At 43.9% G+C, this 17,181-nt stretch overlaps 2 protein-coding genes across 4 annotated transcripts in view; one reads left to right on the top strand and one right to left on the bottom strand.

The window, feature by feature from the left end:
* nck1b (NCK adaptor protein 1b) overlaps window positions 1-11,059 on the top strand; it is a 35,320-nt gene extending 24,261 nt beyond the window's left edge. For 2 of the 3 annotated variants that reach the window (XM_080854781.1, XM_080854782.1), the window contains 2 exons: window positions 9,483-10,231; window positions 10,362-11,059. In XM_080854781.1, coding sequence (XP_080710907.1) covers window positions 9,483-10,231; window positions 10,362-10,562 — 950 coding nt within the window. In that variant the 3' untranslated portion in view covers window positions 10,563-11,059. Of the gene's footprint in view, window positions 1-2,030; window positions 2,113-9,482; window positions 10,232-10,361 lie in introns of those variants that run through there. The other variant, XM_080854783.1, reaches the window with a different exon arrangement.
* A 3,406-nt stretch (window positions 11,060-14,465) lies between these two features.
* Window positions 14,466-16,866, bottom strand: bdh1 (3-hydroxybutyrate dehydrogenase, type 1; the record flags this gene model as incomplete). The annotated part of the gene is made up of 5 exons (XM_080854729.1): window positions 14,466-14,932; window positions 15,368-15,520; window positions 15,784-15,925; window positions 16,161-16,271; window positions 16,654-16,866. 5 exons carry the CDS (start codon window positions 16,864-16,866, stop codon window positions 14,466-14,468), a joined length of 1,086 nt encoding a protein of 361 aa, XP_080710855.1.
* Between the last annotated feature and the right edge of the window lie 315 nt (window positions 16,867-17,181).

The raw sequence follows: 17,181 nt of genomic DNA, 5'->3' as shown, positions 1-17,181 counted from the left end.
TTACTTTACTTGTTAAGGTTGAAGCTGTGTTCTGTTTTTTTAGCAGAGGAGCTGTGTCCTTTCAAATCAGTTTTTGGGTTATTTGAAAATCTAAGCACAAAAGGCTTTACTGATGTTGAATTAATTTTAAAAAGAAAGCCATTGTCACTTGTTTCTCCTTCGTCTCCTGTGTGTATGTGTGTGTGAGAAAGTGTGTGTGTGTGAAAATGTATATGCCTGTAGGGGAGTTGGGTCTTGGTATGCATGGGAACTGGAGTTGAAAACCACAGAAAAGGGTTTGAGCAGAATCAAGCATGCAGATTGTGCATGCTTCTTCTCAGAAGAAACCACGTTTCATTATTGTCACATTTGTGTGTGTGCGCGTCTGTACGGATGTGTTTGTGTGTGTGTGTGTTTGTGACTGGCTGTGCCATTCTTGTGCGCGTTGTTCGGTTTGTTTTAAATATAGTTCAGTTTTGCGTTTGTTTTCCCCTCCTCAGCTGTGAGTGCCCCCTGTGATGGCACACCTGTTGGATGACAGTTAGGCAATTAGCTAGGCCATATCCTCTCAGAATATATATTTTCTTCTGTAAAAAGCAAATGGTAGTAATAAATATAATCTCTTCATTTGTATTTAGGTACAGTGAGTCATCACAGATTTCAGAGCACAATTGAAATGGCTTCAGTGAGGGTCCCAGCTTTTGAGCGATATATCATGAGATATTTTTCATTGTTGCCGTTGTCGTCATGTACTGTGGCCTTATTTTAAGTTTTCAAAGGAATTCCCCAAAAAAACTGCATAAGGAGATAGTCTAAGAAAGCCAGGTAAAAAGTAATTTAACAGGCACATTTTTCTACAATTGGTAAACTAGGTTGCCGTATGATGCCTCCTATTTATTTACTCAAGTGGCAGGAATCACTGGATGGAGATGAGGCCCAAGAATGCTACCAGAGTGCTTATTCTTATTCTTGTTAAATATGACAAAAAGTTCCTTTTGAGAAACTACATTTTCACAAATAAAAATTCTTGTTAGTGAACACAAAGCCATTATCTTAGAGTTGTTGTTAAGGCAAACAGCCTACAGGGGTATTTCTCTGTCAAAATTAGAAAGCATACAAGGTGTTGGATTTACATTAAACCTGTAATCTTGGTCATCGCTTTTTAGCAGAAGTAGCGATGCTCAGTGTGAAATAGACACGGGTTTGATTGCCTGGCTCTGTTAGGTTGTCGAACTAATACTAGTCTAGACCATTATTTGAAGTTTTGAGGTATTAAAACAAATATGGAGTGAGGCATATGCCTGGTTATGCCTGCAAACCTTACAAGTAATGCCCTTAAAAGAAAGGTGGCTTTGCAGAGTATAGTGTCAACATGCTGAAATCACTGGATTGTGGCTCCTGTGTTTAAAGAATAGGGTGTTATGACCCTAACATCATCACCAATCATTCAAACGTGACATTTAACTAAACTTCTAATGCTTTTCCTCAAAGCGAATGACAACCGGCATTAGCATTAGCATTAGTAGAATCCCATGCAGATAAACGTGAAGGCCTGCCCTGATGAGGCGTCACGCTGTGATCCAGATAGTACTCCAGCTCCCAGCCAGAGCCCTGAGGGGGCAGAGGGGCTGATGAGGCTCCTCATGACTGCAGACTGTGTGCAGATGGGTGCTGGAGGAGGGGCTGTTCAATGGATGTGTTTTGAGCTTGTTGCCATAGGGCATATGGCATAACACATGACCGTGATCACTGTGATGAACAAGTCAACTGTTTAAAAAAAAAAAACTGTGAAACTTGAGAATGGAAGACCAACTATCAAAAGTAAAAGCATGGTCTCATTTCCTCTCTATTCAAAGTGCTGGTAATGAATCATTGAGTGCTAAGGGACCATTTCCTGTAGTGTGTGTGTGCGTGTGTGTGAGAGTGGAGGCTACATGAGGGGGGCTCAGTGTGTAAAGTAGCCTCTTGATTGGTCAGATGTGGTCACATGGGTTGGGAGCTGTGGAGAGATTCCTCTCTGCCTTGTGGGTGTTTCATATGGAACAGCAGCACAGCACAGCAGCATAGGGAAGTTGGGACTCGCCGGTGGGAAGGCGAAAATGGATATGGCTAACCTCTTCAAGCACTTCTTCCGTGAGTCCTTCTTTTTCCTGTTTAGTTTTCAAACAACCAACAAGGAAATTCAGTTTCTGTGACTTTCTAGGATTGGTCAAGGATTTGGTCTTTTTTTCTATTCCTCTGACGCTCTTTTTTTCTTAACGTCTGAAACAGGGCCGGGTGCTTCTTTCCTGAAGTGATTTTAATAGCCTTTCTCTATGATGCCACGATATTTTGTGTTCATTGTTCAAGACTTGTGAAAGAGAATTGTGGAATGAATAGAGTGTGTGGTAGTTGGCTGTGAAAAAGAAGTCCTCACAGCTCTGCTAAAACAGGGCGGGTAGCACTCCTGAGAGCCTGCTGTCGAAGCCTGTAATTGCACAGTCTCTCTCTCTCTCTCTTTCTCTCTCTGTCACACATACACACACTCATACACACTGTCAAACACATTATGCATAGCAATCAATTCTGTGTGAAATCCTTCCTCCACATACACATTAAGATAATGACACTTCTATGTCCTAAGCTGTATTAGTGAGCCATCATGGCTAGTTGATTTTAAGTTATTTTCAGATCCAATCTGTTGCTAATATCCAATCCCTACTAATTATATTGTGCAACATTAGGGATTCATTTTAGTCATGACTTAAACACTCCAGGTTATTTAAAGAAGTAGTTGTGTTTGAAGAATGTGTTTTTTTTTTTTCTTTCTTGGGGATCTGTAAAATCTGGAGCACAGTCGGTCCCCAGGGTTCTCTCAGTGTAGACCTCTGCAGCCAGCAGGCAGTGGAACGCTACTTTTTCCTGTTGAACACTGCAGGCATTGTGGGTTTAAAAAAACAAAAACGTATACGGTGTGCTTAGATTGACAATTGTTCAGCCGGTTATCAGAAGAAAGCTTTTAGTGTGGAGGAGCTTCCACAGAGAGATCAATCCTTCACTGCTGGGGAGACACACACTTCCATCCCAGACATGCTCAACACTTTTCTAGTCACCATCCCCTGTTGAGTTACGAATGCTGCTCCCATACCTGTGTTGGTGTGTGTGTGTGTGTGTGTGTGTGTGTATGAGAGAGAGAGTATGTGAGGGTTTCAAAGGGAGACAAGGCTCTGAAAAAGTTTGCTAAGAGCCAACAAAACAGCACGATGTGCAAACTGAGAATATAGGTCTCTCAATCTCACTGGGTATATAGGTCTCTCCTTCCTCCACTCTGTCTCTCTTCCTCTCTCCCTTTTCCTGTGCTTTTTGTTCGCCCTCCGGTGCTAGCGGAAGTAGTTTAATTTGAGACAGCTTTTTTCTCCCGCCCCGAGGAAGGAAGCCGGGGCTCGTGGGTAGAGCAGCCGACCCGTGTTGTGTCCGTCTGTCTTTCTCCTTTCCTGTCGTCTGTCTCTTCTCTGCCGTATCTCCTCTATTGGCCTTGATAGTTTTGGGAACAGATATTTATATTTTTGCACAATTCCCTCTCACTTCCCCCTGGTCTTTCCTCGTCCCTTGAGTTTTCCATCATTGTAGCTTTGCCTGGTGGGCCAGAGTTGCGTCGCCCTGAGCCAGAGAGGCTTGCGTAAGACACCGTGATGGTGGCTGTAAATGTGTCAGGAGCAATGGAAATCTCCAGAAGGTTCCTGTGCCTGAGGAGGGAACACCAGGCCTCCATGTGGCTCCTACTGCTCGTCCAATCCCATCTCTAGCCAGAGAAACCCGCCCGCTCCAAGGTTAGAGACGGAGGCCTACCATGTTGCGGTGTCTACCATCCTATAATCTCTGCTTTAATGGCGCGTCTTGCAGGTTGTTTGACGGTGGAAGAGTAGGGTTATCTAGTTTAACCCACTGAAGACCACGGCATCATTGCCGCAGCTGAGAAATTACATTTGTTTTTTTTGGAATCACGAATCTTCTCATCGCACCACATTATCACACCAACGCAATTACAGCTTGGCTATAAACCTCAAAGGCTTTCCCTTCCCATTAATACACTGACACATGAAATGACTCTCTGTTAAGTACCTAAAATCAGTGAAATTTTCAGGTATGTCCATCTGTCACAGCACCAGTACGACAGCATAAAAACAGATGGTAGTAGATATGGAATTCCATGGGAGGAGGTGTAGTACAGGTCCACTGGAGGAGGTGTAGTACAGGTGCACTGGAGGAGGTGTAGTACAGGTCCACTGGAGGAGGTGTAGTACAGGTGCACTGGAGGAGGTGTAGTACAGGTCCACTGGAGGAGGTGTAGTACAGGTCCACTGGAGGAGGTGTAGTACAGGTGCACTGGAGGAGGTGTAGTACAGGTGCACTGGAGGAGGTGTAGTACAGGTGCACTGGAGGAGGTGTAGTACAGGTGCACTGGAGGAGGTGTAGTACAGGTGCACTGGAGGAGGTGTAGCACAGGTCCACTGGCACACCTGGAAATGGATATATGGACAGAACTGGAGGATTGTTTTCTTACCAAGCTTTTAAATTCCAAGGCCAGTGAGATAAGTACTGTAATATGGAGCTACTCCTGCTGCTGCTACTACTGCTGCCACTACTACTACCGCTACTACCACCTCTACTACTACTACCTAAGGAGGGACTGGGTGAGTAAGGTATAGGTGTGTTGTATAGGCATTTTGCATTTCAAACGTTTTTACTGTAGAATAAAGTTTTTAGTGTAAGGTGTAAGTGCTAGTGGTGTTATGATTAATTGTAAAACACCACAAATCCATAAACAACAAACAATCAAACCTTGCCATGGGTAGTGTTTTAAGGCCAGTCATGAGTGTTTGTTCTTAGTTTGCTGTGTGAACTCTGGTTATTTACTGGTTTGGTTATTTACTGTATGCATTACCATACAGTGTAATACAGAAGTGTTTAGATGGTTATCGAGTGGGATTTCTGTCCAAATGTACTTTTGCATTTAAGCTGTATTGTGTATACTGCATATAGTGTGGAGATTTCTGTACAATAGTTGTTTCTGTTCTCTTATTTCCTTGTGAAAGGGTGTTGTGTTGGGATGGGGAGGGGTGTTAACAGCCCCCTCTGCATTTTGCAGGGGTCAGGGCTTATTGATACCTTTTGATATAACAATGACAGGGTCATACATGTTAGTTGGCCATTCATTTGTTCATATGAACCGAGTGATTAAGAACTTGAATGCTAACAGCATATAGAAGACCTTAAATAATCACCTCAAGTGACTAAAACTGTTTGGTTCTGCACTTGGAAATGACCCCCTTTTGGGACTGAAGGTGTGTGTGTGTGTGTGTGTGTGTGTGTGTGTGTGTGTGTGTGATCTCTTATGGAGGTAATGCCTTTTGTGTGTGGGAGGAAGAGGAAGAATGATCTTGGGACTGAAGCCTTGTGTGTGGGAGGAAGAGATATCTTATGGAGGTGAAGCCTTGTGTGTGTGTGGTAGGAAGAAGAAGAGTGATCTCTTATGGAGGTCTTATTTTGGTTAGACTAAGAGACATTAGCTTTTGGATTCAGTGTGTGTGAGTCCACTAAATGTCTCTCTTGTCCTCAGAGTCTAAGCTGACACCTTTATGGTGTAAGGAGTGAAGCTGGAATCTCTTTCTGAAACCATTTACACAATATACACAACTAGCTTTACAGTCCGTCAGCATTTAGTTTTGTTTTGTTTAGCATTTAAGCTAGTTTTTCTTGATATGTGGGGATCTCTCTCACTGTTATTCAAGTACTTTTCAGCCCTTTAAATAATTGTCACAATATACTTGATTGCCTGAAATATGTTGCTCTTACTCTCTCATTTAGCTTTCTGTTAATTTGCCATTGTCTAATTCATGTAAAGTGGAGGTCTGACGTAGCATAAGCGTCCATTTTGACCCTCTAATGTTCCTGGTCATGGGAGGCAACACTGCCTCCTACTTGAACATTTTTGTCAAGGGAAAGACCGAAATGGCGTGATGTCATACAGAAAGGGTCGGCTAGAGATGCATGAAACATGATGATGGATGAAGTATTTCCCTCCCTAGAGGTTGTTTTTAAAGAATTTCAGTTCAGTTTTTCAGCAGAGACCTGTGAAGAACTAATAGAATGAGGAAAAGCTCTTTAAGTTGTTCTATCTCTTTGTATCTCTCCAAATGATCATTAAGATATAATTTTGTCCTGTCACACCCAAATTGGAAGCTGTTTCCAAAGCCCTGCAAGGCATTCTGGTAATGGGGATCATTGGGGACCACTGCAGTTATGATCTCACTCACTCTCTCTCACACGTGCGCACACACACAAACACACACACACACACACACACACACACACACACACACACACAGGGACACTTGGATCCAACTTGGCTTTAAGACAGTGATGAGACAAGTGAGCTTTGAATGATGGGGCCTTGATGAAGTCACCTCGTGCCTGTTGAGGAGGCTCCCTGCTCTTCTCTTCTCCCCTCCCTGCGTTGGAAGCCATGACTGATATGTTTTCAGATTTTCATGTCTGCTTTTTACATTCATACCTGTCTCAGTGGGCTTAATGTATGCTAGCTCAGTCAACCCAGTGGTATGTGACCTGATGTCAAGAGACTATCACAGCTAAAACAAACACTATGAAAACCTGGAAGGATGAGCGCTTGTGTTCTAGTGCCAATGCTTATCTTTTGTTTGTCGGTCAAATTTTTAATCTGCTGAGTACTAAACTTTTGCTACAATCATAGTTAGTTATTTAGCTAGTTAGTTAGTTAGCTAGCCTAAGCAACGTTAATATCTAGAAGTGCTGCTGGACCGTTTTGGTGACCTAGCAGCACCAAATGCTTGAAAGAAACGCTCTGAAAATAAGGTTGTGGGCGGCATTGTTTGAGAGTAGACTAACCGTTGCTATACCTTTGACTAAACCTATGGCATTTTGATCTTTATTTCTGTATCTGCACAGAAGAGTAACAGTCACATATACATATACATTCACTAACCATGTCTCAGCTAAGTGTAGGACTGTTTGTGCGAGACAGATTCACAGGGAAACATGTAAACACTGAAATGTGTTCAAATCCCCTGATGTCACTTGCAAATGTCTCCAAGCCTTCAATCGCCATCAGAAGGAAAACATGGGGCCAGATCTAGCAGTCACAGACCAGCTGGGTTTGAAATGCAAAACAGGCATTTCAACACAGCAGGAACTTCACTTAAGTAAATTCCCCTGCTTGATGGAAGGCTTGATAAGGGGAAAAGCCTAATCAGAAAAACCTGTAGTGAGAGTGGAGGATTTCTTGTTGTTATTGTAAAGTAGAACGGTTAAAAATCCAACCTCAGTATGCAAGTAGCTCTCTACTGGAAGTTTTATCATACCACTACCCTGTATGAATAGATCTCTATTTAAAAGGCTGAGGCCCACATCTCTTTGGGTTTGGGTTGGGTGCTCAACTATCTGAGCTGAGGCCCACATCTCTATGGGTTTGGGTTTGGGTGCTCAGCTGTCTGAGCTGAGGCCCACATCTCTTTGGGTTTGGGTGCTCAGCTGTGTAAGCTAAGGCCCACATCTCTTTGGGTTTGGGTTCTCAGCTGTGTAAGCTAAGGCCCACATCTCTTTGGGTTTGGGTGCTCAACTGTGTTAGCTGAGGCCCACATCTCTTTGGGTTTGGGTGCTCAGCTGTCTGAGCTAAGGCCCACATCTCTTTGGGTTTGGGTGGCGTTCATGCACATGTATTCTTGTGGTCTGCACTTGGTTTGTTTTGACGTGGAGCAGTGATCATGTTCTGATATTGCAGGGGCTCCTAAATGCACACGCTGGCTGCCAAACGGACATTCCTCTGCTGTAACACCATCACTCCCCACCCCACCCCAGCCGTCTGCCAAACACAGCTCCATGGCATGACGGGGGTCAGAGGAGTAATCCTGGGGGCTGAGCCCTAGGCTGAGGGCCTGAGGGTAATGTAGTGCAGCAGGGTGGAATCCTGGAGAGCGGACCCATCCCTGTTGACCCGCCTTCTCCTTCTCCCTGCGGAGGATGATGGCAGCTGTGGTGATGTCATCAGTCCAGTCATGTAGGTCATGGGGTTAGTGCTGTACTCCAACTACATCAGAGCATGTTGCTCAGGGATGATGAGTTGTCAAGCAGTGGGTGTCAGTATTAACTAGACTGCTGCAAACTTCTAGAAGATTGTGTGAAGTTCTCTCCAGGGAACATTATTTTCACATTGGTTCTCCCTCCACTAGCTCTTCTCAGAGCTTTTCAAGCATGTTCACAAGTAGCATGCTGTGTGGGAGGAGAGCCAGCCGTGCCGTGGGACTGGCAGGTGTTAACTGCTGCTTACCCCTCCAGTGCAAACCCCCCACACTACCGATGTTATCACCGGGCTCTTCTTTCCATGTTGGTGTATGTACGTTGGTGTGTGTGTGGTTAGCATAACGTACATTACCATGACAGCGTTGGCCCCAGTTGCCTATGTCAGAGCGATTGCGATGGCTGGAATGCCATAGACAGACAGCGGTAACATTTCGACTGCTGGATATGTGTGTGTGTAGTATATGTGTGCATGCTTGACGAGCGCTGCTGGGCCAAAACATGTGTTTGGACAAGTCCTTGCAAGCAGCCTGTTTGTGCCTGTCCCAAACCACAGAATCTGTGGGGTTTAATCCAATGAATACCCTAAAACTACACTTTAAGTTGCACTTCAAAAGTCTGGTATTCCCCCTCTCTTCTCCTTAAGTTCATTTTTGGCAGCTATTATTTTCCACAGCAAAGGTGTATTTTTGTGTTGTGGTTTTTGTCTTCCTCTGATGGCGACTGTTTCTAGTATAAGGATGTTTCACTTCCCGTTGAGTGTGACCCATATGGGTTTCAGCCAAACTGAAGAGGATTACCATGCCATGAGCTATGTGGACATGCTAACACAAATTCACACCCTTAACCCCACTCCACTAGCTTCTCCTCTGATTTTATATAGGTTAAATACTCAGTGATTTTATATAGGTATGCCTAGAGGCAATTGTATTGTTATGGCGCTATACAAATAAAATTGAATTGAATTGAATTGAATGTATAGGTTAAATACTCACTGCACCTCATTTTGAGTGTTCATCATTTTATTAAATAGATTTACATTTCATTGAATAGATTTACATGCTTCAGTCTTCCAAAAACACAATTTCTCTGGTCACATTCTCTCTGAAATGTTTTTCAAAATATAGGTCCTCTTTATCTAATAGTCTTAGAAAGGACAGCACCAGTGGTTCTTGCTGAGCTGGAGTTTGGCGTTTGGATGAATCAGATCATGTGATTGACATTCTTATGTTTTTGGACTAGTCAATAAGGAGTTTACTTCATTTGAACTGTAGGCATTAGGCACGGTATTGTCTGACTGTAAATGTTTGTGCAGTCCTGGTGTTGCACACACACATAATCCTCATCTGGGCTCCTTGTTCCTGCACATCTGGACTGTAACTCTTACGTGTTGTCTCCTGTGACTGCAGGGATTGGGAAGGTGAAGCGGAAACCTGGCATGCGGGACACGGCCTCCAATGCGGACACGGATCAGTATGCCGACAACGGCGAGCGCCTTTACGACCTTAACCTGCCAGCACTCGTCAAGTTCAGCTACGCAGCCGAGCGCGAGGATGAACTGTCTCTAGTCAAGGGAACGCGGGTGATCGTCATGGAGAAGTGCAGCGACGGCTGGTGGCGTGGCAGCTACCAGGGCCGCTCCGGCTGGTTCCCTTCCAACTACGTGACTGAGGATATGGATGGTAGTGCCACGCTGGCGTCGGGGGAGCCTGCCTCATCGCTACCGGAGAAACTGGCGGCTGCCGTGCACGGGGCCACGACCGGCGGCTACGCTGCCAACGGTAACAGCAGCCGTGGAGTTCTGCACACGGTGCAGGCGCTGTATCCCTTCAGCTCGACCAATGAGGAGGAGCTGCGCTTTGAGAAGGGAGAACTGATGGAGGTGATTGAGAAGCCGGAGAATGACCCAGAGTGGTGGAAATGCCGGAAGGCAGACGGCCAGGTAGGCCTGGTGCCCAAGAACTACGTGACTGTGCTGGCCGAGGCACCCAGTGTTGGTCCCCCCACCCCGGACTGCGACTATGTCCAGCCCTCCACAAGCGGACGCTTCGCCGGCAAGCTGTGGTACTACGGTAAGGTGACACGGCACCAGGCAGAGGTGGCCCTCAACCAGCGCGGCACTGAGGGAGACTTCCTTATCCGCGACAGCGAATCATCGGTGAGTAGGGCGAAAAATGATGCTTTCATTATTGTATTGTGCATTACTCTGTCATACAGCAAAGTGAAGTTGAATCTTGGAAAGATCACTGTCCAACTAACCTATTTCTCACCTTTTTTTTCTGACGCAGCCCAACGACTTCTCCATTTCCTTAAAGGCTGCGGCCAAAAACAAGCATTTCAAAGTGCAGCTGAAGGACACCCTCTACTGCATAGGCCAGCGCAAGTTCAACTCCATGGAGGAGCTGGTGGAACACTACAAAAAAGCGCCCATCTTCACCAGTGAACAGGGGGACAAACTCTACCTGGTCAAAGCCCTCGCAGCGTCCTGATCACTCCACAAATGTCAAACTCGGCCTATAAACTGACATATAAAAGACTACATCCAAAACAGACTCGTGGGAAATAAGGAACATTCCAAGTGAAGACTGAGTGAGAAGAGGAGAGAATGAGAAGAGGAGAGATAAGGTGGACTATTGACTTGTTCTTAAGGACGTGGACACATACAATTGTATTAAATCATGTTTAAGTCATAGGACGCAACGTATGTCAACATATACTAGATCTACATTTAGTTCTTTTTGTTAATATATATATTCTTTTTCATGTTTTTTTTTTTTGTGTTTTTTTGTTTGTTTTGTTTTTTAAATGTGATGCCTACATTCTTCCCAGGACTAACAGCCACAGGGAGCTTTTCAGCATCACAAACAGCCATTGGGAGTTTTGAAAGAAAATGCTTAAAAATGCTTAAGAATTCCTGTCCTTTTCCTGTCATTCTGCTGAGCTGCAAACTTTTTGGACATTCTTTCACACGCCACCTGCCACATCATGCCTGTGGAGATACTTTTGCTAATAGTGCAAACAAAATAAAACAGAAATTGAAGTGAGTGACCAAATGATTTATTTGCCAGATTTAAAATGCTGCTTTGTGAAACCATAAAACCATTTGGATTTTATTATTATTATTATTATTATTATTATTAATATTAAGGTGAGGTTACCTCTTTCAAAAATTGCAGACCCACTAAAAGTGGTCTGTTATTATGAAGTAATATAAAAATATATATATATTAGCGTATAACAAACTTTTGTGATAATCTATTGTAAACTAGGGAGTTGGGAAGGAACTGCCTCACTAAATGAAGTGACTGATTGGAACAGCAAGACTCCCGTTTAGATGCTGTCTGTGTGTGTTCTGTGTTGTGGGAGGTGAGGGCTGCTGCTGGATAGGGATAGGGTGGCTCTGTGCTCAGAATGTCTCTGTCTATGGATCAGAGGTGGGTGCATGTGTGGAGTCCATCTGAAGACCATCATAAGGACTTCTGATTGGGGTGATAGTGTATCACTTTCGGCTCTTTACAACAGTGAAGCAGGAGAAGGTGCACTTTGACCCCCAATTGTGTTGCAGTCACCGTTTCCTGTTATTCCACTGCACTGATCGAAAAAGCCACAGGATGTGGAGAGAAGTGCAGTCACTAGGATGAGTGGCTAGCATAAGATATGTAAAACGGCCCCTACGAGGATGTTTATGCAGGAAAATGAATGCTGGCAGTGTTGAGGTCACCCCGCTTCACTGGATTGGGTCCTGACATGTGTGATGCTATGCTGAGTGTATTCTCTGGGGGTTAGGGGGCTTCGCTCCTCCCATTGTCCCTCTCTCTCTCTCTCTCTCTCTCTCTCTCTCTGATGACTTTTCCAGCTGTACAGAGGTGGACTGTTTGGCTGAGGAAAGGAGGGGAATTCAGAGACTAATGGAAAAATACGACACCAGAAAAAACAAAAGCGGCAAGATCTAGAACGTATGTCTGGGGAGTATGTACTAGTCTGGAGTATCAATCAGCCTAGTGGAGAGAGGGGTTGTGCAGAGAGAGTGTCTCTGCGTCCTCGTGGAGGAAAGGAGTCATATCTGAGCTGTTTTTATATTTTACCAGCAACTGTAATGCCACTTCCATTAGGTGACTGAACTGCTTACACTTAATGTTTTTAAGAGTTTAGGATTTCAGATGCTCCATGATCACCAACTGTGAAGACAAGTTTGGCAGGCTTTTACACGGAAGACTGCTGGGTGTGAGTATTCCTTTCCTGCTCTAAACCTCTCTGGAAGACCCCCTGATCTACACAACACAGAACATATTACTGCATTCATCACGCATTAGTGAATATAGAATTTGAAAACTGGAAACGGTGATGTCATTCCATTAAAAACTGAGTGTGGTGATTAAATGTGAACACAGAGCTCCATGGTGCCCTCCAGATCCCATCTCTCATGTGTAGCAGAGTTCCATCTCTCATGTCTCATGTGTAACAGAGCTCCATCTCTCATCTCTCATGTGTAACAGAGCTCCATCTCTCATCTCTCATGTGTAGCAGAGCTCCATCTCCCATATCTCATGTGTAACAGAGCTCCATCTCAGCTTGATCTGGACTGCTGCTTTGCATGTGCGTGATGAGCCAATGTTTCTGTGTTGGATTCAAATGGGCAGAAACCCGCAGTGGGAAAACTTCCGCCCCAAGATTAATTTTACTGCCGAGTCCTGGCACTGACTGATTTCTGATGCTGACAGAGTGCCCGATAACCTGTCTGTGGTCATGGTCTCTCTCATAAGAGTAGAGTGCTAAGCACCAAACCATGTATATGTATGACACTGACTTGAACACCACACTTTTAGAGTAGCCACATCAGAGGACCAGGCTTGAGTCACTTGAATACAAAACTCTTATTCAGTATGGATTTTTCATGTCTTCAACAGCCTTGGTGGTCAGATATTAGCATTGGCAAATATACTCAATATTAGTAATGGAAAAGTATATAGTCTGTTTTGAATTATGAGAATTTTTCCAATTTTAATCTGTGAGTTGTGCTGTCAGGAATATTACAGATTATGCCATATGAACATCAAACCTTGTGCAAAAAAGAGTGAAGGTGTCAGTACTGCTATTCATTGTATTCAGACAGCTAAGACAAATACAGATAACATTACATTAAGTCTAACACTGATCACGCAAAATCACATAATTTCAAAAGGCAGTCAGGATTCTTCTAAGTGCACACTGGAGTCACACTTACAAACATATTATGAATGCCACACAATACCAACCAATCCCTAAATATATAGACTGTGACCTGTTTACAATTAAAAAATTGTAAAGATGTCTTCAAAGATGATGAATTCCACTGTTACCGATTGTATTTGATCTATGCCACAAAGGAAGTATGGAACCATTTTGCCCCCAAGTGGTTACCAGAAGAACTATCTGAAAAGTAGGTTGGCAAGTGATTAGCTTCACTCGTCAAATCATTAAGATGTTGTTCAGTTTTTTATATATATTGACTTGCTCGATTTCCAGAAATCCAGTGAAGTTGGAGTAGATTATTCAGTCGTTTCAGCCCTGTTTGTGCCTCACAATGCACTATGGGATTTCTTGGTTTTCATATACTCATAATAATGAGAGATGGACAGAACTTTAGGGTTTTCCTATTTAATAACCACATTTTGGCCCTTTTCAAAAGGGACCCCTGCAGTCAATGTGCCCACCACAGTGCCTGTCTGTCTCCACTGGCTGGGGCTCCAGTCCCCCCAACACAATGTGCCTTTCTGCTTTAGACAGCTACTGCCTGTGGGTTATTAATGACTTTCACATAGATCCAGCTCTCGGAATATCTCAATTAAAGTCTTTTGTAACAGTGACATGTTAAAATTTGGCAATGTTATACCGTTTTACGATCATATACAAAATAATCTCATTAAATTATGCTAAAGGAAATGATGATTGCTGTATAACTCAACAAGTGCGAACAGTATAAGAACAATCAAGGCCACTATCAAACAACAATGTTGGTGTCCCCCTAAGACTAGTGCAAATCTGATCAGAACAATCAGTTCTAGCTCAAACATTTTATTAAAATGATTTAGCATCTTTAGAGTATCTACCTACTTGAAAAATACACATTTCCTCTGTAATACTCATGTGTACTGAAATAGTCAATGTCATTATTGAAACACTGAATGGCAAATACACGTTTCCTTGTGAGCACTAAATTGTCACTTTCTCCATACACGCTTCACATTATCCAATAAGGCAGATAGGGACTGCTGGCCATGCTCTATGGCATACATGCAATGATCAGGAATGCTAAGAGATTAAAAACCAGAGCATTGGTCTCGGTCATTTGCAGCATCTCTGTAACATGACATTAATCAGGCCTGACTAACTGGGTGGGGGGGTCCTGACCCTCAGAAGTACAGTCTGTCAGAGATTGCTGCAGGCAGGTGGGTCATGACCTGCATACGGATCCACCAGTGGGGCTCCATGGGGTTGTACCGTGTAAAAGGCCGCTGGGACACGATGGCATCGGTGATGTCTTCAAGGACAGGGGCCACATCCTTGTGGCCACTACCACAGTAGGAGCGCATCAGGGCCACAAGCTGCTCAAAGTGGGCCTTGCCATAGTCCTCCTGCACTACAGGGGGCGCCTCTCGCCACAGTTTCTCAGCAGTGGCAGCCACTAGATCACGTGAAAGTATGCCGGTGGCTGCCACAAAGTTACCCGGTTCTATTAATGACACCTTGACCCCCCAGGGCTTCATCTCGTAGCGTAGGCAGTCTGTGAAGACCTCCACACCGTACTTGGAGACGCAGTAGGATGAGCGCAGTGCGTTGCCCATCCGGCCGTACATGCTGGCTACGTTGACCACACGTCCTGGGAAGGACAAACACTCACTTTCACACTGATCCTGCTTGATCATGGTCACAGGTTGAAAGCTTGCATAACTGCCATTTATTCTGCCATTATCCCCTAGGTTACTGGAATGCAACTTTAAAATGTCCGATAATAAATATGACTTGGCAATTCACCATCCTCTAAATCTAGTGAAAAAGATATAATGGAACTTAAAAAGCAAAGCTGCGGATGCATGTGCAGTTCAGAAAGCAAAGGTTAAAGTCCAGCATTCTCTTGTACAGTAGTAAAAGTTTGACCAGGCTACAAATGGGGATGCATTGTCATTTTAAAACCCAACACTTTTCATATAGATTAATAAGGCCTTTGGATTACAGGATTGCTGAATGAGCTTAGAAGCAGTGCAATTTTAGCTGTAACTGAAAATAGGATTCCTAATAGTTGTGCCTTCCTCACCTTTAGCCCTGCGAATAAGTGGCAGTAGGGCCTTGGTGGTCCTGACGGTACCCCACAGATTGACGTCAGACACCTGCTTGTAGTTCTCCATGGAAGTGAACTCCACCTCGCCGAAGGTGGAAACGCCGGCATTGTTCACCAGGGCCCATAGACCTGCATAGGACAGAATCAGGATAATGAGAGTATTCAGTCCTGTATGAACCAGACTCATATCTATGACTACCATCTGCTAAACGAGGAATGTTACGACTGAACAAAACCATTGTGTGGATTGAGAATAGAAAAATCGCAATATTTACTAACATTTCGCCTGATGTTAGTGACGGCAGTGACGTAAACGCTTGATCTGGACACCATCAGCTAAGACCAAGCCTATATAGAATGGCCTATCTTTTTGCCAGACATAATGAGTGTACCTTTCTCTGAATCCTCCAGATTGGCCTTCACAAACTCTACAGCGTTGGCCACCTGTTCATCACTGCACACATCCAGCTGGAGCACCTTCATCCGCTCGGAGCACATCTCCTGCAGCTCCTTTGCCCCATCCCCATCCTTCTCCTGCAGAACCAATCCAAGGGGAAAGCAGACACAACATACATCAGTGAATAATATCGAACATAGGCCACAAATAGCAGGGATTATTCAGGGATTATTACTTATTATGGTAGTCATTTATTAGTCTATAATCCACTATACAGCTAACCTTAGAAATAAAGTGACAGTGTAGATTAATGTTCCTGGGTTCAGTCAGATGAACCACATTAAGCACCCCTTAAGTGTGTCAGTTTTATACCTTTAACAAGCATCCTGCAAACACAATGAATCCTTTTTTGTGAAGGTGTTTCGCCAACGCATGACCAAATCCGCTGTCGCAGCCAGTAATGAAAACGGCTTTGCTTTCAATCTGAGAAGGAGGGGAAAAGCAGACATGATGAAATGTTACAACAGAATTAACGGCTGCCCTGGTAGTTCCTTTCGAGATCGTGCAATATTCCTGAGAACTGTTTCAGTGTATTTATGGCTGAAGATTGTTATTCACCCGCTCAACACCAACAATATGCTATCAGTATTATTTTCATCACCCACAGCTTTCACACCACCTTATTTCGTGTGTTACAATGTAGCGCTCTACATATGTTAAACGTCTGCTAGACACTTATCACAAAGTAGCTTTCGGATATTATCAAGCTCTAATCACAGCACTCAGTACGGTGAGCTAAGATAGACAAGTAAACACTAAACCCACATACGCAACAGATACCTCAACCTAAACTTAACCAGCTTACCTTAACCGTACCCCTTGGTAACCGAGGCACTGCGACATACAAAATGAATAATGAATACAGTACTACAACACATTCGGTCACGCTGGCGTCAGGAAAACCACAGCACCTTGCTAGAAAGTTGAGTGCTGCTGGTAGACCAAAGCCCAACACAAGGGTTAAAAATACAGAAAAGCCCACCAGGAGCGCGACTCGCACGTATGGTAACGGAGCCATCTTAAGACGTTTTACTGATGATAAAACTAGAGAGGGTTTGGCCTTTTTCTTTACTGTCAGAGATGTAAACGTCATCAACATGTGAGCTTGTTGCGCTTAGTATCGTGAGGAATGGAAGTCGACGGAAGTTTGTAGTTTTTAGCATTTTCACACTTCCTGGTTCCAAAGAAAGAATTCATGTGGAAAATGAATGGGATTCCGCAAAATCAGCGCACATAATATGGAGGATTATCGGGGCCTAAATAACTAAATAAATAACTAAATAAATAAATAAATAAATGAATGGTTAAATACTTGGATAAATACATAATTAGA

The sequence above is a fragment of the Sprattus sprattus genome (assembly GCF_963457725.1).
Source record: "Sprattus sprattus genome assembly, chromosome: 17".
Lineage (NCBI taxonomy): Eukaryota > Metazoa > Chordata > Actinopteri > Clupeiformes > Clupeidae > Sprattus > Sprattus sprattus.
The sequence above is the reverse complement of the archived record's forward strand: the minus strand, read 5'-3'. Positions and strand labels throughout refer to the sequence as shown.